At 46.4% G+C, this 22,347-nt stretch overlaps 7 protein-coding genes across 7 annotated transcripts; 1 reads left to right on the top strand and 6 right to left on the bottom strand.

Annotated features, from left to right (window-relative positions):
- Positions 1–35: 35 nt before the first annotated feature.
- FOBCDRAFT_286620 (uncharacterized protein) lies at positions 36–1,251 on the bottom strand (the record flags this gene model as incomplete). The annotated part of the gene is made up of 2 exons (XM_031193119.3): positions 36–1,129; positions 1,192–1,251. 2 exons carry the CDS (start codon positions 1,249–1,251, stop codon positions 182–184), a joined length of 1,008 nt encoding a protein of 335 aa, XP_031031965.3. The 3' UTR covers positions 36–181.
- A 982-nt stretch (positions 1,252–2,233) lies between these two features.
- On the bottom strand, positions 2,234–2,545 carry FOBCDRAFT_281845 (uncharacterized protein; the record flags this gene model as incomplete). The annotated part of the gene is made up of 1 exon (XM_059611610.1): positions 2,234–2,545. One exon carries the CDS (start codon positions 2,543–2,545, stop codon positions 2,234–2,236), a length of 312 nt encoding a protein of 103 aa, XP_059468107.1.
- An 859-nt stretch (positions 2,546–3,404) lies between these two features.
- Positions 3,405–5,008, bottom strand: FOBCDRAFT_265680 (alcohol acetyltransferase; the record flags this gene model as incomplete). The annotated part of the gene is made up of 2 exons (XM_031193117.3): positions 4,930–5,008; positions 3,405–4,879 (listed from the first exon to the last, which is right to left on the bottom strand). Exons 1-2 carry the CDS (start codon positions 4,973–4,975, stop codon positions 3,405–3,407), a joined length of 1,521 nt encoding a protein of 506 aa, XP_031031963.2. The 5' UTR covers positions 4,976–5,008.
- Positions 5,009–6,525: 1,517 nt separating this feature from the next.
- Positions 6,526–7,798, bottom strand: FOBCDRAFT_147592 (chondroitin AC/alginate lyase; the record flags this gene model as incomplete). Its single annotated transcript, XM_031193116.2, has 2 exons — positions 6,526–6,835; positions 6,882–7,798. 2 exons carry the CDS (start codon positions 7,796–7,798, stop codon positions 6,526–6,528), a joined length of 1,227 nt encoding a protein of 408 aa, XP_031031962.2.
- A 3,603-nt stretch (positions 7,799–11,401) lies between these two features.
- FOBCDRAFT_254282 (glycoside hydrolase superfamily) lies at positions 11,402–13,616 on the bottom strand (the record flags this gene model as incomplete). The annotated part of the gene is made up of 3 exons (XM_031193115.3): positions 11,402–12,496; positions 12,544–13,443; positions 13,500–13,616. The coding sequence occupies 3 exons, from the start codon at positions 13,614–13,616 to the stop codon at positions 11,582–11,584; spliced, it is 1,932 nt and encodes a 643-aa protein (XP_031031961.2). The 3' UTR covers positions 11,402–11,581.
- A 1,027-nt stretch (positions 13,617–14,643) lies between these two features.
- FOBCDRAFT_254281 (general substrate transporter) lies at positions 14,644–16,494 on the top strand (the record flags this gene model as incomplete). The annotated part of the gene is made up of 3 exons (XM_059611108.1): positions 14,644–14,711; positions 14,895–15,205; positions 15,256–16,494. 3 exons carry the CDS (start codon positions 14,644–14,646, stop codon positions 16,305–16,307), a joined length of 1,431 nt encoding a protein of 476 aa, XP_059466301.1. The 3' UTR covers positions 16,308–16,494.
- A 307-nt stretch (positions 16,495–16,801) lies between these two features.
- Positions 16,802–17,422, bottom strand: FOBCDRAFT_108550 (uncharacterized protein; the record flags this gene model as incomplete). The annotated part of the gene is made up of 3 exons (XM_031193113.3): positions 16,802–16,940; positions 16,995–17,215; positions 17,270–17,422. Coding segments are annotated over 3 exons (513 nt in total), but the record flags the coding sequence as incomplete, so codon positions are not given.
- Between the last annotated feature and the right edge of the window lie 4,925 nt (positions 17,423–22,347).

The following is a 22,347-nucleotide window of genomic DNA, read 5'->3' as shown; positions in this document are numbered from 1 at the left end:
GACATGCTTTTAGCCTCAGCAGGCTCTTCCTCGTTCATCATCATAGCATTGCCTAAGCCAGGCCCGTCCTCTTTCATCATATCATCTTCTCCAGTACAACCACTCTCCCTTCTATCACTCATTCGAAAGCTTGCCTCAATCAAATTCAACCCCTACCATCTTGACACTATCTTGCAACATATCAATATGCAGTAACCTCCTCCTCAAGTTTTTGTTTCTCGGACATCAGTCCATCAAGCTTCTTGCAGCGACGCTTCCTTACTCCCTCCATCTCAGCATTTTTCTTCTGAAGGTTCTTGCGTTTAAACGTAAGGTAGCGTTGACGTTCCATCGACCATGGGATCCAAAATGGCCTTCCCCTGCGTCTGGCACTCTCGATTGCACGACGCTCAACGTCAATACTGACATCGCAATCGAGGATCACATTGCAGTTGTAGTCCATTTTGTCCTGGAGCTTCTTCTGTAGTTCCTCTTCTTTGGCAATCTTGTTCTTAACGGCGATTGTCTCGAGATATGTCGCTGTTGCCTTCTGAGGATTCCTTCTTAAAAGCAAGTCGGGTATAGAGCCTGGTGTATCTTTCATTGCAGGAATATCTGACCTCTCCTCCGTTGTAGGCTCCTCGAACCTTTGCTCTGGAATGCCGTAATCCACCAGAATTGGGAGAGTCTCGCACTTCTGTTTCTGATGTTCGTGGCAAGAGAAATTCAGTGGTTCGGGAGTTGTTGCTTTGCACTGGCCAGAGGGCTCAACCATTGACAAGGACACCAGCATACCGATACGGTCTTCTTCTTCGGATTTGATTGGTTGCTCATCTGGCGTCACAGGACTCTCCTTGCCCATGGATGCCTCGGAATCTGCTGATCGTGTCACGTGAGGTGCAGCGACGATTGTTGAGATGGCCAGGACGATACAGGACTCGACCGAGGAGTCTCGATGGTTCCTGGCACCTTGATCCTTCTCAGCCGATTCCCTCTTCGGTGTTCCACCCTCCTTCCGCGTCATAATGTCGACAGGTCGCGGTTGTCGAGTTGCGCAACACAGATGGGTAATGATGGAGAGGAAGAGAATGAGAGCAGGTGGTTGACCAATATTTTGAGGGCCATACAGTAACGCAATTATGTTGGCTGCCTGCAGTTGATTAATTTAGTAGACGCGGTGAGATACAAATGGCACGATGACGCGAAACAGACGGGGCCATGCAGATGACGCGTCTGGCTGGGGTTGTTCTGCGTGCGGACTGTAGTGCTCATCTCGAGATGCAGTCCTTGAATTAAATTCGCGTCGAGCGACAAAGGGTGCTTGGTGATCAATGTTGCTTGGATATTGTAGGTTGGATTAATGCGTTGATAATGCTATGTTAGATTTTGGTGTTTTTCTTGGCGTTGGTTCAGGATGTCGGATCAGTGGGGCGATAACAGATAAGCAGATAAGAGCAGATAAGGATTGTACCAAAGCTAGAAATAACAATTATGTAGAACCTTAACGTTACCCTAATTTATTATTTTAATAAAAGAGTTACTTATAATTATAACACTTATAGAATATATATCATATATTTATCTCAATTAGGAAAAGTAACCAAAGCCCTTGCAACTGCCATTTAGCTTAATCATAGCATTTTGCTGCTGTTTCGCGTTAAAGAATTAAGTAAAATAACCCTGCGCAGGGCAATGGATAACCAGGCTAGCTGCTGTTAGATTCGTGCTGGTAACAATCCCATGCCCTTGTTCATTGAATAAAACTCTTACCTAACTAATTGGAACATGATGCCAGACAAAGTATCTGTGCTTTGTTCTATTTCTCTATATCTTGTGCTCGCCTAGTCTCAGCGTGATAAAGAACGGCTGGTTAGTATTCAAAGCAATAAGTCCCTCAAAAGAATTATTCTCTTTCACGGCTGTTCACAAAGATGGTACTATTAAGTTAAAGACTATTATAACTTAATTACAATCTAAAGCCCTGAAGCAATTATTTTATATAAAAGAGTCTCTTTTCGTTGCAATTTCCTAATCGGCAACCAACCAACCTACCTCAGTTTATATCTCAGCAGCCGAGGCTTGCCGTTGGTCAGTCCTCTCTTCGTCACACGACTTGTCAATTGGTGATCGACCAGATGCAACACACCACAACCTTGCGCGCCCATCCTTTGAAGTTGACGCCTTTTGAGAAATTTCTTGCAACATCGCAGAGGCACTGACCCGTGAGGCTTCTGAGTCATCTCGGGCTCATTTGTCACAAGAGCAACTTGCTCGAAAGCAATGTTATGATCGGCGGCCGTGAAAGCCTTCTCGGAACTTTCATGATCTGATCGAGGATATCGTCATCGACTTCGATCTCATCACCTTGCGTAAAGTCTCCGACAAGAGGCATGAATCCAAAGTCTTTGGCGTCCCGCCATATGGCAATAACCCCAGCTACCGAAAATGGCGGGTCGTCTGATGGACCGCCCTGGCATCCGATAACAAAGGGGAATGATTCGAGATACTCAGTTGCGTTATGTTTCCCAGCGGTACTTGTGAAGATTCGCGCGCTGATCAGTGACATCTCTACCTGTCAGAAAACCATTACTGTCCCAGAATTTGATGTCATTTAAGCTGTGGTCGCGATAGCTGCCATGGTGATGGCAAAAGGATATGAGGGCGTGGGAGATAATTTCAGTGTTGACGGAAGATAAAAGGTGAAGAAGGTGGAGTAAGACGTAAATGACAAAGGGGAAAAACCTTGAATGATTGGAGTTCTTTTACATAGGGCATAAAGCGTTGGGGCCTGGATTGCTAGGTGAGGCAAGAAAACTTAGGACCCCTATCCTAAGCGACGAAAATACTTAAGTAAGTTTAATGTATCTTAGTAAACCTTTAGACCAGTTGGTTTTGATGTCTTGCTGGGTGAATATGAACAGGGCGACAAGTTCGAAGTTTCCTCAAGAGCTACCTGAACTCTGACCTGATCGCTAGTAAGCACATCCGCAGCTTACTGATTATCTTCCATGCAGGGGCTGTGAAGCACAAACTACCTCCTATCTCCGATGCAGCTTAGCCCCCAGACTGTCTTATAGTAGTTCAAAGCTGCCCATGCGCCTTTGGTGCTCCTCAAACTACGAGGCCGAGGACGGTACGCATGATTCTCACCTGTGAAGACGCTTGTGACCGCAAAGCGGCGACTAATCCTCTTGCTGTTGATTGCAACTAGAGACAGATGAAAACAGCCTTGCGTTGGACAACAAAACCGGCAGAATAAACGTCTTATATCCCAATCGAACCACGTGGTGTAATTGCAACGACGGGACTGCTTGATGCGCGTCAGTGCGTTGTCCACTCAATTAAGCCTTGGCCAAGGGACAAAGGAAGTGCGGATCAAGTCATGAGGTGTCAAAAGCTATTCTAACATAAGAACATATATCACATTAGACTATTTCGAGGATTCTAGTAACGGTACGCTCCAGAATCTTATCGGCCATCTCCCGCAGAACAATTCCATCTTCATAAGTCGCAGTAATAACTGTATCTCCCCCTTTAACACCACAAACATGGAAGATAGCACCGTGTGTACCCTGGTTGCCATTTACCGCTCCAGCTGAGAATTGCATATCATCAATCCACCAAAGCCCTGTGCTCTTCTCATCGTCCTCTACCTGAGCATTATCGAAGGCGCCAATGTTAGAAACGCTGAAAGTAGGCTTGAGAAGGAGGGATATAGACGGAAAGCCGTTGTCAACCACTTTCTCTAGGTCAGTTCCCAGTCGCTTCACCCCGATCCAGTATCTTATAGCTTGGCCAGAAATAGCACGTGTCATATCTTTCTTATAGTCCTCGACAAGCTTCCATACAGAGCGGGAGTCGAGCGATGTCTCCTTGGCATCGCCTTTCGTAACCAGGACTTGACGGAATGGTCCAAGTTTGTGCCAGAGCTGCCAGCTTCCTGCTGCATTCACAAATGTTCCATTCGCTGTTCCTCCACCAACACGAGACATGGGAAGGCTGGGTCTCAAGTCAAAATTGAAGCGTGTTGCTCCTATCTTTGCGTTCGGGTAGAATTCGGTGCCAAGGACGATGGTAAACATTGTAATGAGTAGAGGTGTAAAGGTAGTTTGATGTTTGCGACATGCCTTGAGTATCGACGACATGTCTTCTGCTGGGATACGATACGACGAAATGCGTGTGACGGTTCTCTCTCCTGGCTTTGCCACTGCAGTTACAGACTTGAGGTGAGGCTTGGGTGGGGGAAGATCGCCATAGATACGATCGTTGCCGTAGAATAGCTTAACAAACAACCACACTAGCTGCGTCCAAATTATCTCCAAGATGCTGTCTTTGCCTTCCCAAACGTCTTCCGGTTCGACGGGGGATTGAACGCTCTCGTCTGCATGAATGAGAGTATCAGGACGAGCGATGTGCATGATCTTTGTGACGGCGAGGGAATTGAGCGCGGCAAGAAATTCACGATGAAAGACCATACCGGATATGCCGTCACCTAAAGAATGATGATAGACAAAGATAATGTTATTCCCTTTCACAAGAAGCTTCCACAATGGGCGATCGGGTTCATCAGCAGTCCACAACCACTCGTTATGGGCTCTTTCAAGATCATCAGAAGTGACGTCAGGATTGTTCTGGTCACAATCTACGGGTTCGATGCATTTCTCCAAATCGATAGTGTGCAGCCTGGCGGTATGCAGCTCGTGATTACCTCGATTGGGAGATGGTCTCTGGACGAAGACATGCCATAAGGCAGGATGAGCTTGTACAACAAGGCGCAGTGCTTCAATGATAGCACCTTGGCTGAGTTCTTGTCCATTGGCGCAGGTATAGCGCGCAGAAACCAGAATGTTGGACCAGATACCCAGGCGATGGTAAAGATACCATGTACGCTGTAGGGAACCTGTACCTGAAATTAGTATATCCAACGAATAATTACTGCTAAGAACACACCTGTTCCTTTCACTAATGTGTATGTAGCAGGAGACTTTTTATCCATGTTGAGCTATTTTATAAAGATGTAATAATTGTGTTTGTTATTTGTTGTAAGCACTATTAAGAATCAAGCGGGACTTGTAGCCTTAGGCAGGAGGTTTGTGAAGAGTTACCCTTGTCTAAACTCGGTGCGGAAGGAAGTTGTGCCGAAAGATAACCAAGACGGACTGCTTAACAATTGTTCAACTGACGCTACTGAACTAGGTGGGGTAAGATGAGATCGCCAGATCACTTAACCTATAGTACCAAGTAGCAAATCCTTAATATTTCTTTTAGGAGAACTCCAGAGCTATGGCTAAACGTATTAACCTACTAGGAATAAAACTGGTTAACCGGCTAGGTAATAAAAATAATCCTAATAGACATGTTCGCCCATACCTCTGAGGTAAATAGAACTACTTATAAGGCGATGATGTTTATAGTAGCAATGACAAGGGCAAATATCATAACAAGAGAAGTAAAGATGATAACCACTAAGACAATAGGTTTGTTTCAACTAGGCTAAAACTAAGGCTTGGTAGCTATCCCATTTATTTGATGCTTGATAAAGACTTATCAAGTCCTGATCCCAAGTAAATATCTCTTAACGGCCTTCTCGCTGTAGCGGTGCCTGTTTCTGTATAGATCTGTATACTAAGGGGTTGTGTTGGCATGTTTGCGCAGTTTTGATCGCCCCAATCGTAACTCTGAGGGTGTGCATGTCCTGCACTTATATTCTTGAGCTTAGCAATTGCAATCTTGTGCAAGCATGGCGATAATTACCGTGGATATTTACTTCATTCGTGGCATCATTGATATTTCTGGAGCCAGATCTAACTCGCGCCGTAAGTATACTTGAAGCGTACTCGTAGGTGGAGGAGTTGATGGCTTCTTCTCGGCAGAGGATCAGGCTGCTGACTGGCCCTGCATAATCAGAGTACACTGGAAGATGCATTCCTCGTTTTGGGACTTGCGGAATATATTATCTTTGAGCTTCTTGGGGGATTCAAGACAGAATAGCAGAAATGAGTTCCTCTGTGATACATGATGGCTAGAGTAGTGATGCAGTTAGCGATGGGAGGTGTTCGCATTGGAGCAGTATTGCCGGGACTCTAAGTACCCAGCAGTAGGTGAATACTCTCTAACAAATCCAGGGATACCGTAATGCCATGAGTTGCTAGACCCACCGTTCTCTCATTGTATTCGCCATTAAAACCACATCATTAATGCGGTATAGTTATCATGGATAAGCGATTTGTCACAAGTATCGCCTTTGGGAGGCTCGGGTATCAGCAGGTTATGTTACGGCGACGTATATTCGTTGAGAAGAATGAGTTTCGGACGAGGAAATCTTCAACAGGGCACTAGTGGTCACGCTCAGAGGATGACTGTTGGCTCGTCATTTGATAAAGTGATTGTGTCACTTCGGTTTGATTCAAGTCTCTTGTTGACGATGGGCAGTGAGATTGAAGTCGAAAAATTGGCGTTTACATGCCAGTTGTTGGAATTAACTGAGGCATGGCCGCCTACATATGATATCAGATCCACAGTGAAAGGAATTCCATAAATTCATCCTCACTCCTTCTCAAGGCGATATAGAAGCGTTCCAAAGCCCAGCTGGTCATAACCACCGCTCGTAGTCCCATAATCACCACCACCTCCCTCAGCTCCACCACTCTCCTGCAAAACGAGATCCCGATAAACCTTGGTCCACTTAACATCTCGAGCTTTAATAGAGCCATAATGAGCAACGAATAGTTCCGCCATAGGTCGAATCGTGCCGCGGCTGTGATTGCTGATTGCCGTTTGCGTACCATGTACCGCGTTGCTGTATGTTTCAAAAGAAACATCTTGGCCAACATTGTACTTGCAAACGTACTCCATGCTAGTGGAACAGTTAGTTCGTTCGGTGCGATTATAGAGATACATACCCTGTCAGAATCCTATCGTCCAAGTATGCGAACAAGTCGTCTCCCTGGTTATAGCCCTGCTGGGCAATGACACCAAGCATGGCAAAGTCAAGCGTGGCGTGTCCCTGGTCCCTGCCAGCTTCCTGGTTCTGTCCAAGCTTCTTACCCGTGCCTTGTTCCGTGTGAAGATACCAGATTGCCTTTTCGATTGCGCCATTACCATCACCGCTCTTGAAGTAGTCAACAGCTTCATCCCAGATGGTTCTGTTATCTGCCAATGCACCGATGCTCATCATGCTTGCGATATTGGCAAGGTCCCAATTCGCCCAATAATTGTCAATGTGTGCGCCATTATGAGCTGTGAGGAAGGAATGGTTCTTGCTGTAGAATACCCGTAGTAGCATGTCAATTGTTGCGTCAAGGCCCTTCCAGTTGCTGTAGTCGCGAAGGATCTCTGCAATATTGGCAAATTGATATCCGTAGAAACCCGCGGCTAAGAATTTGTCTGAGTTGCCCCAGATATCTGTAAGAACGGCACTCCAGCCATCGAGGACGCGAGCAGCAGCCTCCGCGGATGCTTCCTCTCCAGTGACCTTCCAGTGAATGGCGAGAGCATATGCCGCAGCCATATCTCGGTACATGTTGACGTAGTTCTGTGGACGCTCGGGGGTTGAGCCTCTGACGAGGATGTCCGAGGGGTTAGGCTGGTAGTCTTGGTTAACCCGTGCCTTTAGCTTGTCCCATCCAGTCGACCATGGTGGTTCGCTGGAGTCAACCTTTTCCTTGATACGTTCAAAGTCTTGGGCAGTGTGTAAAAGTCCAGGGTGGGCAAATAGCTTGGGAGCCCTGGTGTCAAGATGTGAATGCGGGTGATGGCCATGATACGAGACTGCATTTGCGCCAAGGACAAGGCCAGGAACATATAAAAGGTACTTCATAATTCTAGCATAAAACAGAAGAAAGATAAATCAAGCGCGAAAGTATTTAGTAAAGGGCAACTAGATAAAATGCCAGTATGCTGAAGACACTTCTTATAGCTCTTTTCACTTGACAAATCATCTTAGCATAGCTCTGACTTTTATGCTTATTTTCTACAAGTCAGTGGAGCATTGCAACACTAAAAAGGGGAACCCTGTCAAAAATACCTCGCACCCTAGTTATGTTTCAGTTTCGGCTTGCCGATGTATCCTGTAATTTGAATGCGTTCCATTATCTGCCCCGCACCGTACAAAAAGTGCTGGGAGTCGAACTTCTAGTTATCTTTCTCCGTAGATAATTGGCAATTTTATAGAGTCTAAGAACATATCCTTGGGCATAACATTATATAGTGTAAGCCCTTGTTCGTGAGCAGGCATATCACAATGTCGATAGTACCAAATACCCTTGGGTTATTTTGTTTTTCTGCTTCTCAACACAGACATGCAATTGGAGTCAAGTACAGGTAAGAGAGTTTGTCGGGTCAGCTCCCTCTGTGCCGACAGAAAGGTCGGCATTGGAGACTTGGTGGGAAGAAGAGGACGACGGGCGGTTGGAGTTAGCATCGTAGCGCGGGGAAAAGCGGTGAGGGATTTGCATCACCTAGAAACAAGTATCGGTATATATAGTGAATAAGCACTTGGAGAAGATTTTACGGTGGTTAATTGCATGTGAAGTGTAGTATGCGATTGTGAAGGAAAGGAATGAGGTTGTTGGCATTCTATGCAAGTCTAATGCCTTGCGCAGCTTAATGGTCTGATTCGTCGCAGGAAGATGATATAAACCCTATGATGGAAGTAATAAAGACTGGAATCCATCAGTCATACCCACCGAGACCTCGTTAACCTTAGCAATCTCACTTACTAAATCCACTTTGAAATAAGGTTCGGCCCAATTCGTGGGCTTATTCGAGATAGAGTCAATCATGCTGTTTTTAATAATAGAAACTGCCGTTTGTCAGCTGGTTCCCCGCTCATACTTTGCATCCCACTTTCCGCCGGCCGCTCAAAATATCAGATTTCTAGGGCATTATGTTTCTCATAGTATCTACAGAGGTGACCGCTTTTACTGAAGAGTCTGCTGCAGGAGCCGCCGAGGACGTGACTTGATAAGCAAACGAACTGAGCGCGACACGTACATTGCAACAACTTTTCTCCCACCAACTCAATATCAATATCGATCCCCTATGGCCGTCCTTCCGTCGGCGATAACAAGCAACCTCTCCCAGCTTCGCATAGCCTATTTCATTATGTTATGAAAAGGTCAATGGTACTAAACTAAAGCTCTCAACTACCGACACCTCCGCCCTATTTCTTCACGCGATTATTGACCAGGATATCTTAACTATTGCACTTCCCGAGTCCTTCTTATACATACGCGCGCCGCTATACATCATTCTATAGCCATGTTAGGCGGGTTGGTCTTCTTTATTGGGAGGAGGCGCGACTGTGAACTTATTGTTAGAGAATATTTGTTCGACTAAAGGATCCTACTTCTTGGTACGCGACCGTAGCTCCTACACGCTCGCCACTATTCAAGCCTTTAGGCCAATTAACGACAGTCCTTATTTACCATACTCTCACATGCATTGATCCTCCATATGCTTGTGATATCAACACGATGACTCCGAGTTGAGCCACAGAAACCGCAGAATGGAGGCCACCTAGACCAGTAAACTGCAGTGCAAATCCAACGATAGTCGTTTCAACAGCTGTATAAACTACTAGTCCTGAGTTTCTCGGCTTCTTCTTCTACGAAGTTACATACTGCTGAAGCGGCTCCATACTAAAACATATTCCCTACGGCAATCGATTAATAATTAAAGTATAGAGGATTGGTCGATTCAGCAAAAACATAAGAAAGGCAAGAATGAGTGGATGGGGTCGAGTTCAGGTATAACAAAGAAAATGTGATCAGCAAACAAGGAGCTGCAGGGTCATTTGAACATAGGAAAGATGATAGTGAGTGGACAACATTTAGCTCATTTATAACACAGATAACTAATAATTGTAGTAAACGTGACGGGGGATCTTTTCACCATCAAGAACAGCTTTCATGCTGCCAAAGAAGACATTAACGCAAGCGAAGGTAAAGATAAACAGCATGAAGTACAGGCTCCAGGCCATGGCACGCCGGCATTTCTCAAGAAATTGCACCATGGCATTGTAAGCAGCCAAGACAGTTTCAACAGCAAGGTTCTTCAAGTAAACAAGAAAGAACATAATGGGGAAGAGAATGAGGAGTGAGTCAAAAATGGCATCCATTGTAGATTCAGCCACGGCGAGATTTCTGCGAGTAGGAATATGTGTTGGGGTGGTTCGAGTGGTTCTGCGGTTGTGACTGTTGTTGCTTGTAGATGCTTCACTTGGCAGAGAGTTCCTTGTGTAAATGGATGATTGAGTTAAGAGTCGTGATGAATATCTGGTCGTATATATGCTTCTGAGGTTCTGCCCAAAGAAATAAGAACATAGATGTAAAACCATCGCCTAGACAGAACACTATAATATTTTCTTATAACGATTAGCTGGGCTTGTCACGGTGCCTGTTCTTAGTTCCTAAACAGTGAACATACCATATTACTCCCAAACAGACAAGTCATCATTTGTGGTCCGAGATAACAAATTTCACTACTAGGGTATCTTTTTTAGAACAGATCTGTTGGTGGACTTGTTCTTATGGTTAACAGACCGTTCAGTCTTCGGATTGTTCGCAACCATTTGTTCGCTAACACCACGAGAAAAGGCTCAGGTCTTGGGTGGCCGATATGCTAATTTCAGTTTGTCTTCCTACTAAAAGCCACTTGTTTACCCGGTCCTCAGTCTCCAGTCAAAGTTGATGGACCAAGCTTTGTCGTGAATCAACTCCTATTGCAGATACCAGAGACTTCATTCGACGCCTCTGCCACTTTCTTACGCCTCACTACGAATACAGTACTGAATCTAGATGCTCAAGACCAAATTGCATCGTTCAAAGTGACTCCAGCCGGCGAGTGCTTCTTCATCCTTAGTGATATCTCTTCCTGGTAAGAACTGTATAATAACAGCTACGTCGTTTATGTGACTTGATTTTGAAGTGATCTTGATTTTTGGTTGGAGCTATGTTAGGGGATTGGAGGTAGCCATTTTATCCCTTAGGAAATATATCTAGAGTTCTCTTTATGCGTTAGATTAATCATCGCAGAGTTGCATGTGAACGGTTGGTTACAGCCGAAAAATTTTATATTGGAATTCAAATGGCATGGTAGCCTGTACAAGTCCGCTCTTCCAATCGATGTGAACTTGTGATAAGTCGGTTGCTTGAGTGGTGGAGAGAACCAGGCAGGCATCGCGATGTATATAGGACATCTTGGAAGACTCAACCTGCCAATTCGTAGTATCGCCTTGTAATACATAGAGAGAGACAATCTAGAGATACCGGATCCCGATATGGTGAGTGACTGTTACAGCCACTTGGAAATCATTGGCAGGTCTCAAAAGCCAATAGCTTGCTGACTCGACACATCAGAACCTTCCCGCCAGCTTACATCGACTTTATAATATTACTAGCTAACCCTAACGCTATTTCTTGAAAGCATTCTAGATAACTTGAATGTGCTGAATGAATTATATATTTATTATCCTACCTTTACTATAGCAATTGGGAAACCAATATCCCTAACTGTAGAACCCTATATCTTTAATAGCATAGTTACCTTTTCTTGATAGGATAGTTGAATCCCAAGGTATTATAGCTAACACTAAAGCCCCTTAAATGCTAAGAATGGCTATCTCATAAGATTTCGAAAAGATCACAGAGAATACCCCATTCTCTGCTTTAAGGCTCGCCGTCCTGATTGAGCTTGTTTCGCCTCCACCACCAGGGAGGTTATTAACACTGGACCCATTTGGCGCGGACAGGACAGTGAGCGTAGCCGTGGTAGCTTTGGAACCCTTAACCGTAACCTTGACCGCATTGGAAGGGCCTGTGTTGCCATTGTAGTTGACCAGCTTAAGCAAGGTTCTGTCCGCCGTCTTGGTCGCAGACCAGTAAACAGGACCGAAGCCCCCTCCAGTGGCATTGACAGGGACAGTCTGGGAACCCAAGTTGGCAGCGAAAAGTTTCTGCACATAAAAGCTGTTCGTCTTGAGGATCTGGTCGGCCGTATGTTTCAACACCGCAACCGTTCGCGGCTCTTCGTCGTATTGTTTGATGAGAGCGCCATAGGCACTGCCTACAATAACGTCGGAGTTTCTCTCACAGCCCAGCAGGAATATAGCCTCGGCACAGGCCATCGAGAAGGTCTGCGCGCCAATCTCGCCGCCGCTGTTTGAGCCCGATCGGATGGCTGCGTATTCAGCCACGAACACGGGATAGTCTCGGCTTGCCTGATCGAAGGTGTTGAACAGGCTGGCAAAATGGGCCTCGTTATCGTAGATGTGGAGGTCTACTATACCTCCGTTTCCCTTGTCAGGCGATGGCGACAGGTTGATGGACGAGATGACGTTCATCTTGGGATACTTGGCGCGAATGGCGTCGTACAATGCCCTGAAGCGGTACGATTTGTATGTCGGTTCACCGCCATTGAGATAGTCCTCATTTCCGATCTCGACCCACTCAACAGTGAACGGCTCAGGGAATCCGAGAGAGGCACGTAGTGACCCATGTTTTGTAGATGTATCACCCTAGCCAATCAGTAAGCTGAGAAAAATCGAGTCCTAGGATTACTCACAGTGAGAAACTCCAGCTCACTCAACGCCAGATCAACACAAGGCCCGATGTCTTTTTGTGCAATAATGTCTCCATTGAGGTAAAGCCCAGCAAAGAGTCCAAGCACGACGGTAAGGTCCAAGTCCTTGGCCATCTGCATCTGCTCGAGGATACCGAAGCCGTCTGTGTTGATATCACCCCAGGTGCCTAGTCTACCAGGTCGGTCCTTGAGGTCACCGATAGTCTCGTTCCACTTGAAGTGATAGGGAAAACCAACACCCTCCATGTTGTTGCCGCCCGGCAATCTGATCCACGAGGCGCCTATGTCGCCTACGGCCTGTGCAAGATCTTCTCGCAAACCATTGAAGCGGTTCTTGTAAGTTTGCTTAAAAAGACTCAGCAGGTTGATGTCAAGTGACTTTCCGGCGAGCGCTTCGCCGTCGAAAGTGAAATAAAATGTGTTGTTGGGATTTCCAGGTGAAGATGCAGGGTGAAAGGTAGGAGTTTCAATTTTCTTCCAGCCATTGGATTCTGCCTGAGTTACCTTGACAGCAGCACTTGACAGTTTCTTTGCCGTGATAGAGTTATTGAAGTACACCTCGACGGAGCCGCTATAGTCGCCTCTGATGTGTAGACTGGCGATATAGCGCTTGGTGGCATCGACGTTGAAACCCCAGAAGCCTTCATTATAAAACCCCACCTTACCAGTTGCGCCTTTCGGGACGTCCATGCGTAGGTGGTACGGCAGGCTGGAAGACAAGGCAGGCTTTGAATCATCAATAGAGAGTGTGACACCGCCGACTGGGTGCCAAAAGTCCGTATTGCGATCCAGGCTAGCAACGCGGTCTTTGGATGAACCCTGAAAAGCGCGATTGCGGATCAACTCTCCGTACAAACCGCCATCTCCAGAGTGGTATATATCCTATTAAGCGACATGAGTTTGATAGAACATGTGAGATTGAGAGAGAATTCTAGTACCTCGTAAAGCACACCATAGAGAAGCTGGCTTGAAGAGTTGCCACCAGAGGAATCTACCGACAGACTTAGAGCAGAGACAGACTGGAGTAGGTAGGATAGAGCTAGGGAGTAACGCATGACGAAGGAACTTTAGATAAGTGATAAGTATAGCGTGACTGGAAAATAGCTATTGCTACTAAGAGGCGGCTTGTAGGGCTCTGGATCTAGGTATCTGCTTTCTTACGGAGATAATTATATGGGATAAGGACTGGACAATGTTGAATTTCACTTCTGGCTAATTTCGGCCGAGTCTCCTCCGAAGCTGCGAGACACACTCCTTTCAACCACGTGCTTGGTTTCAGACATCAAGCGATCCTGTAACAGACGTGGATTAAACTCAATCTTCAGTATCGCCTTGAATACAAACCCAATGATTTATCAACATCACGGGTTCTTGACGTTATCTCGGGGCAATAATACTGCCAAGCCTGCAGACCCCAGAATTTACCCCGCAAATTGATCGTTGCGGAGTTGCATGTGAACAGGTAAAGAGATCCGAAAAGATGTTAGATCGGCATTGAACTAGCGTGGCAGCCTGGACGATTCCCCTCTTCTTATTGCTGCGCATAATCTCGTTCAAGCGGGGGTTCTGCGCGGGCGCTGGAATAACGAGCTTCTGAGTGGTCAGAATTCCGCAAGGCTGGTGATGAAGGTCAATCGCCCCATTGCGTATCAGAATGGGGTATAGTGGGACTGACAGAAACTCAGACTAAGCACCCCACGAACTTCTCCACGGGGGAGATTAACCCACCCAGGCTCCTTGACTCCGGGCTTTCCCTGCTGCAACATCAGGCGAAGAAAAATAAGCTGGCGGGTGACAGTGGTGAGCCGCAGCTATACAGCCGAGCCAATCGCCAAGCAATCAGCTCAAGTTACTAACTCCATGGCGTCTATTGCGGGGTAGGAATCTGGGTTCCAGACCCAACACTAGTCACTTTTAGCATTCGTATACCGGCGACATGCTCCAATACGGGAATCGGACGTCTCGCTAGGAGGAAAACTAGTGCAGATGTCAGTGTGCCTTAGCCGCTATGTTGTGATTATATAAAAGCTCCAGTCCTCTCTGCATTGCCTGTAGACTGTACCCAGAAAAGCATCATCCACCATGATTGCTCCCAAAACCTACCAGTTCCTCGTCGGCGTCTTCGCCTCGCTTGGATCATTCAACTACGGGTAAAACGCACGGAATCAACGACAAGATAACGCAATAGCTAACATTGATAGTTATGATCTTGGCGTTATCGGAGGCAGTGTTGCTTCAACTTCTTTCAAATCGTCTTTCAATCCAAACGCAGATGAAGTGTACGCATACTTATTAACGTATATGTCATCTTTTTTTCGCTGACCACCTTACAGTGGTGCCGTTGTGTCCCTCTTCACTGGCGGTGGCTTCTTCGGAGCTTTCGCGGCTGGTCCCATGGGTGACTGGCTGGGCCGAAGACTGGCAATCATGATTGGTGCCATTATTTTCTGCGTCGGTGGAGCCTTGCAAGCAGCTGGACAAAACCTGTCCTTCTTCTATGCCGGTCGGGCTGTTGGTGGGTTTGGTGTTGGCATTCTCGTCATGATCGTGCCCATGTACCAGGCCGAGATCGCTCACCCTTCTATCAGAGGCCGAGTCACTGGCCTGCAGCAGTTGATGCTTGGTATTGGAGCCGTCTTCGCAAGTAAGTCAAGATCCATACATCCTCAAGACCACGTGACTTACTCCATCTAGCATGGACCGTCTATGGCACCAACTTGCATTTTTCCTCGAGCGAGCAGTGGCGTATACCTCTTGGCCTTCAAATCGTCCCTGCTGGCATCCTTGCTCTCATGATTTTGCTCTTTCCAGAATCACCCCGCTGGCTGATTGACCACGGCAGAGAGGAGGAGGGACTCAAGACTCTAGCCAAGCTTCATGCCAACGGTAATGAAAATGACCCATGGGTCCAAGCCGAGTACCTCCAAATCCAGTCTGCCATTGCCCACGAGCACGAGCTCGAAGCAAAGGGTTACCGGGATCTATTCACCGACCGCGCGAGCTTCCGCAGACTCTTCCTCGTTACTGCGCTGCAGGCTTCTGTCCAGATGACTGGTGTATCAGCCATCCAGTACTTCACTCCAGACATCTACAAAGCTATGAACATTGGTACCACAGACTCATTGAAGTACCAAGCTATCAGCAATGTACTGTCTGTTCTTGCTCAGCTTTGCACTGTGCTTTTCATCGACAAGCTTGGCCGTCGCTGGCCGTTGATCATCGGCAATGGCATCAACTGCGTTTGCTTCGTCATCGTGACCGCAGCTCAAGCTAGCTTCCCTCACGCTTCATCATCGATGCAGAATTCACTCGGTTGGCTTTTCATCGTCATCAACTGGTGCTACCAAGTCAGCTTCTCCTTCACCTGCGGCTCCCTTTCTTGGATCATTCCGGCCGAGGTATTTGACACAAAGACCCGCTCCAAGGGCATCTCTATCGGTGTCATGACCTCGTTCGCTTTCAATACCATGATTGGACAGATAACGGCCCCAGCTATCGAGAACATCGGCTGGAGGTACTTCCTGGTGTTTGTGGTTTGCAATTTCACAAATGCCGTCTTCTTCTGGGCATTTATGCCAGAGACGAAATTGCTGCCACTTGAGGAGATGAACGCCTTGTTTTCGAGTACCTCTTGGTTTGTGCCTGGGACCTCGCAGAAGCGCACGAGTGACTTGGATGCCAGGGTTGAAGAGGCCAAGTTGCAGAAGGAGGGCTTGGAAGTAGGGCAGGTTGAGGTACGAGATTAACTTGTATTTCATTGCGCTTGTTGCGTCTTGGCCGAAGATGCAATTAAATCCCGAAAGCAAAACCGATGTATTGGCGTCAACACCTTCCTATGTAGCAATAGGTAGAGGCTTAATTCAGGTAGAGAGGCAGCAGGCCAATTTTGAAGACACATTCAGCTACTTACCTAACTACTTAACCCTTACTCTGTCCTGTCTAACCCAGCTTATCTGACAGTGTTGAAAATCCCTTGCGCCAATACGCCCCATATGCATACTGGTTTCTATATTGCAGACATTCTCGCTCTCAACTCTTTCTAGTATCTCATTTGTGGGCTATTAATATCCTCCTCACATGCCATGATATTAATCACGCCAGCTGCGATTACTGGTTACGCCATTTCATCACGCTGTCGCCAAGGTGACGGAGAACGAGAATCGTAGGCACGTCCTGGTTCGTAGGCTCGGTAATTATTAGTATGCGTGTATCGTTGATCATGAAGCAATTCTTCATCCATCGCAATGTTGTCGGTCGAATTGCCGGTTGACTGTATCTTGACGTGATGGGCTTCAAAACGTCGACCGCGGTGGGTTCCATGAGCACGGAAGTGCCTGAAGTCCAACCAAGTGATGACAGTCAGGTAAGAAGCGACTATGCTGGAGTTGGATTCTGATTAGCCCGGTGCTACCACTTGGATATTGTTGACATACCTCATGACCACGCCGAGAACACAAACGATCCAGGTAAGTATGCAAGTAAAACCTTCGCAGAACTTGAGATTTGCTTGGATCATCATAAACGCGACTGCAGCCCAGAACACGATCTCAAGTGCGTTGAGAATAACATAGGCTTTGAGGCTGGACCACTTTTTGAATGCTTGTAGATGTTCTGATAACAGTTGATATAACAGAATGATAAGGGATTTCGCGCTCTATCACCAAATATGTTAGTCGTTATGTGTACTATTGACCCGGGTTGTGCATACCATTCCCAGTGCCATAGTATTTGATCGACCCCTAGGGGCATTCTTTGGCAGCTTCAGCATTCGTACGACCGACAAGATCAGCACTGAAAAGATCAAGAGTAGCTCCACAAGATGAAGCGGCAATTTGAGACGGTTGCTAAAAATGCTAGCCATTGCTGGTTCTTTTGCAGAAAGGTAATTATAGAAGGGTAAAGGCTAGCTTGCGATGAATGATTGGGAAGATAATGGACGGTTTGAGAAGCTCAAGAATTGAAGTATTAAATCGATGCTCAGTTGAGATGGAAAGAGTTATAAATCCCCGTTCTTAAGGATAATTTAAGAAATCCCTTTTTTTAGAATAATTTCACTAATTCCAACCTTAAACCTTAGCAAACGTGTATACCGTAGATCGCAGCGCATACACGGAGATTAATCGCGGTGTATCGGTTTCGGTTTCGGTTTATGCCTTATCGAGCCCACGCTGTGCTCAGCGCTCGGAACCCAGGTAAAACAACACTACCATGAGACGCTAATATAATAAGCTGGTGCACTAAAAATCCCTCAACCTAACACCTTACTCTCGACCAGATAATTCTCAATCAGAAAAGATGTCTAATTATAAAACAGAAAGCTAAATCCTACTTACACTTCAGGCTCTCCGAAATGACCTAAAACTAAAGCTTCAACCAACTGCTCGCGCCTACCAGATTGACCATTAGAAGTTACATCGCCGTTATAATGGCATTCAATCATAACTCGATAGGGTTCTAAAAACACGCAGACTATCTACTCTAAGAGAAGAGATTATAATCCAATTTATTCTCAACCCAGATTCGCGAAGATTCCCCCCCAGCTGCAATTTATTGCAGAAATAGCCAATCAAGTGCTAGCTAACCGCGCCGCGTTACCTATCGGCAAACGCTAGGCTTATAACTGTCAGAAATTACATGTATTCAGTCCATTGATCCAGATTGGTATATTCATGTTGTGTTATATTCTACCCCTTAATTGCTTTACTATTTCGGCTGTAATCTTAAAGTATCCCTGCTTGCACGTGAGGCCACAGCACCTGTTCAACAATTTCCTCATACTGAGGCTTCTTGAAAGTAGTTACCTTGAGTGCAGAGGAAGGCGGACGTACTTTCCCTGAGTATCATCTTTTCGGTACCTAGCCCCTCCTTCTCCTGGCGTTTAGTGGGCAGAGTAATAGTGGCTGGCCTCGGGTTGTCTAGGACTAACGGCCCGTGCGTTCCCGCTCCGTTCCCCCAACTAGACTCGGCACTTGAGCTGCAGAAGAGTATCATGCCTCTCGATGGCTGACTTCAAGTATGTGATAGTGTGAAACTCAGAAGCTGGTAAATATAGACTTAAAGCGAATAACTTAAGTCCCTGAAACGACGGATTTTCTCGTGGCTAATAAGTAAACACGAAATTAATAAGTTATACATAATAATAATATACTGTGACGTTTTTCTAGTTTTCCCTCAAATCTTGATCTAGACTTTGCAGTATGTTTCCTCTACTTCTCTACATAAGCAGCTTATTCTGCTGCTGTCAAATGCCATGATATCTCCGCGATTTTACGGAATGCGGCTCCTTCCGACACTGAAAAAAGCAAAGTGACTGTCGATCGAAATAGACGGCCAAATTAGGGTGCTGTTTAGGCGTTAGTCTGGAGCCACCGCAAGCAAAGCTAAACCAGGACGTTAGCCACGCCTTAGATTATGGTAAGTGGCATCACACTCCAATGTCTTTACTTCAAGTGGAAGCAGCTTTTTCTCTATGACTCCAAGCAGCCTTACTTGACTGGTAACAGTGGTAAAATAGGGATATTGGTAACCGGATTCGTTACACGTGAAAATATTGCATGTCGGGCCGACACAATTATGAATCTATACCTATACAGAGAGACTGCAGTTCTGACAAAACTAATGGCATACTATCTACGATTCAATTGAATGGCTGCGGGAAGACAGATATACACTGAGGGGGCTTGACTACCTGCAAGTGGACTAAACGGAGATAAAGCTCCAGCAGTCCAGGGACATGCAGCCACATTTTTTTGCAAGTGCCGACATGCGGCGGCCGATGTCCCGAAACCTCAGGGTGCAAAGCCTACTCTTCGTCAACTTATCGTCATCGTTGCACAGCTCATCCCAGCATTCATGCCTCACAAAGCTGCAGAAAGCCCTAGACGGGGGGAGAAGCGGTGAGGCGGTGCTTTGGAGAGCGTTCAGGGAACACTGTTTGAGTTCAACAGCTCTTTCTATGATGGCGGTGCGGTCTGAGCATTGGGTGAATGGATGCTGAAGCGTAGCGAGAATTGATATTGGCTATTGAAGGCTATTTGGTAAGCGTGACGTCTAAGTGATAGACATCCTTTGCATATTCCTAGTCTATCGCCAACTGATACTAGCAAATTACGATGGTGTCCCATACCCCGACAGTACACGACTCCTCGCATACGAAGGAGCTCAGAAGTAGGTTAAGGAAAATAGCAGAAAATCATTGTGAGCACAATGGGTGTCAGTGAGCGCGGGATTGCGAAATAGTAAACTTGGGTTACATTGTTGAGTGCTACGTTCATGCAGCATTAGATCAGGTGATAACATGCCTAAGAATTATTGATAATTTAGCACTAGCCCCATGCTCCGACGAAGCATTCCAGGACCTTGTCGCACTTCATCTTGGCTAGCATTTAAGGAGTAAAAACATTGCAAGGGGCCTGATCGAAGACAAGTTCGGCGAGGTATTCAGATATATTAAAGTTTACCTGAAGTTCTGCGCAACCTGCCATGTGACTTCGCTAGGCCACATCCTCCACTGTTATTGACTTGACAGATATGGTCGATAACCTATGGGCAACCAAACTTTATCCGTCGTAATCTCATGGGGTGGAAACGTAAACTGGGGTGAATTCCAGTGTTCATTGATGCTCCCCTAAAACAAGTGGCTTTGAACTCGAGTACCGCGCTTTAGATACCTATTAAAATAACACACTGCTGCAGCTCATTATCGTTTACCTATCCTTTATTTCTTTTAGCAAGCTTAGTACGACGCTTTGTATTCGACTTTAGTGTTTCTGGCGATGCCTGTGAGTTCTTGCAATTATCCCCGGTTCCCCGTTCCTGGGGTTAAATATCGAGCCCTGTCAATGACGCAATTCAATACAAGTGTGACTGGGTATAACACTGCGTATCCACGGGCACGGCCCGCTATGAGAGCTTGTCGATTCCTTTGTGACGACATGTATTTTGGTGGCTCCTCAACTCGTTCCGAGACCTCGGGCACCGCCAATGTTTTTTCGGCGTATTCTATATTACAGGCCGGAATGCGTCTACTGCTTAATACTCCAAGGGAAACCAGAACTGTAGTCGAGCAGAGATCGAAACGTCGAGACAGTGTGCAGTGATTGACTCTATAACTGATGCTCTGGGAAGCTTGGAAAAGTCTGTTATCTTGTTGGCAGTCTCTCTCAAACATTTGGACATCTGAAGACGATGTTGCCTAGTGAGCGCGCCACAGGCGTAAGAACGTTGCGTTTGGCGTCTTGTGTTTGGACTCGCTCAAGATTGAGTTGAGGATGCTACGCTGGTGGCAGTGCTATCTACCTGCACATGGGCCGCGGAATCTCCGGTGGGGATACTCTTTTGCGATTGCCGTTTAGGACCTTACTGCCTGCTGCAGTCCTAGCCTTGGGATAAGATCGGTCTGCGCGTTTCTGCTATCTCTTCGCTCGCTGTGATGGGGTTCGCAAGGTTGACGGAATGATGGACTCTTCGTTTGGGTGCCATGTTCGATAATCACCACCTCAGGATCTCTTCTCGACGTTCCTTACATTGTCGTATATGCAGACGAGTAGCCCCACCATGCCTAGGTGGCCCGCCCGGCTGGGCTGCGGCTGCGAAATCTGGGTGCAGGCTACCAGAGCTAACCAAGCAGCGCACAAGCCGACCTTCAGGTTCTCATCCGAATGCCAGAGGAACATAAAGACTAGGCAAAGTCCTTAACTAACTATGCCTTACGATAAGCCGCCTGCCGGGCTCTGGACCAGTGGCAGATTGACATCCCAGACTTACACCACACGGCAGCAGGCTTTGTTATGGCAACGCATCAGTTTCTGGGTCGGTATAGCTAGGGATCCGGTATTCTTGTGCGATGGAAGCACACGCCTGGTGGAAGCATTCGGTATTTCTAACATGGGGCCCGAGCACTCAGGGGCATGTCTCCTGCTGCCATAGAGTCATTCCTCGGTACTAAATATCAGAGACGCCATGGAGGATGGTCTTCCATGGGACTGTCTTCTAAGATTAGTTCTTCCTTATTCGTAAGTACAGTGTCTTGTCTACCATTTATTCTCGGCTTCCAACTTTGTTCCGTTCTGATCTGACCATGACTGTATCGGTTGACGTTGGCCGGGAAGCAGGTTTGTAGCTACTTAGCAGCTTGTGGTTATAGAGTCCTTTTCATTGCGCCAACACCACTCAGATGTAAGCAACTGGCCTCCGTAGAAGGTCTAGTACCGTATAGTTGTGCAGGAAAGCCACCGAACGGCTGTCGTCCAAGATTATACAGGATAACGCGGAGTTGCCAAACGGTCCTAAGATGCAATAGTTACATTATTTTGAGTAGCAAGCCACAATGACGAGTTATTAAATCAACCGTTTAAATCCTTCAAGATCAGGTCAAATGATGCGTTCCAAATGTAGATACGTCAGAGCGTTTTATGCTCTCGCAAGACGTATTTCAAACCGCCGAGGCACATATAGCGCTAGGCCCTCATACCTTTGTTGGCTCCGGCCTTTGGGAAGCCCTGCTCATAAGCTAGGAGGAATCGGTAAATTCCGAAAGCCTTTTTTGGCAGTTGTGGATGATAGACCCGGTACCAATATCGATTTTTGCTACTGCATATGATTCCAAAGAGGATCGTGCTCACTGTAACATGTGAAAATTGGGAAGACCAAACGTCTATAAAGTGGGCGTCCCTCCCAGATATCTCGCTCATTACACAACTCAATCCATCACGATCAGTCACACTTCTGCGACCTATTCTTTACAAACAAGCAATTGCAAGTCTCAAAACTAGCCTGCAGTACAAA

Source organism: Fusarium oxysporum, chromosome XI (assembly GCF_013085055.1).
Source record: "Fusarium oxysporum Fo47 chromosome XI, complete sequence".
In the NCBI taxonomy this organism is placed as follows: Eukaryota; Fungi; Ascomycota; class Sordariomycetes; order Hypocreales; family Nectriaceae; genus Fusarium; species Fusarium oxysporum.
The sequence above is the reverse complement of the archived record's forward strand: the minus strand, read 5'-3'. Positions and strand labels throughout refer to the sequence as shown.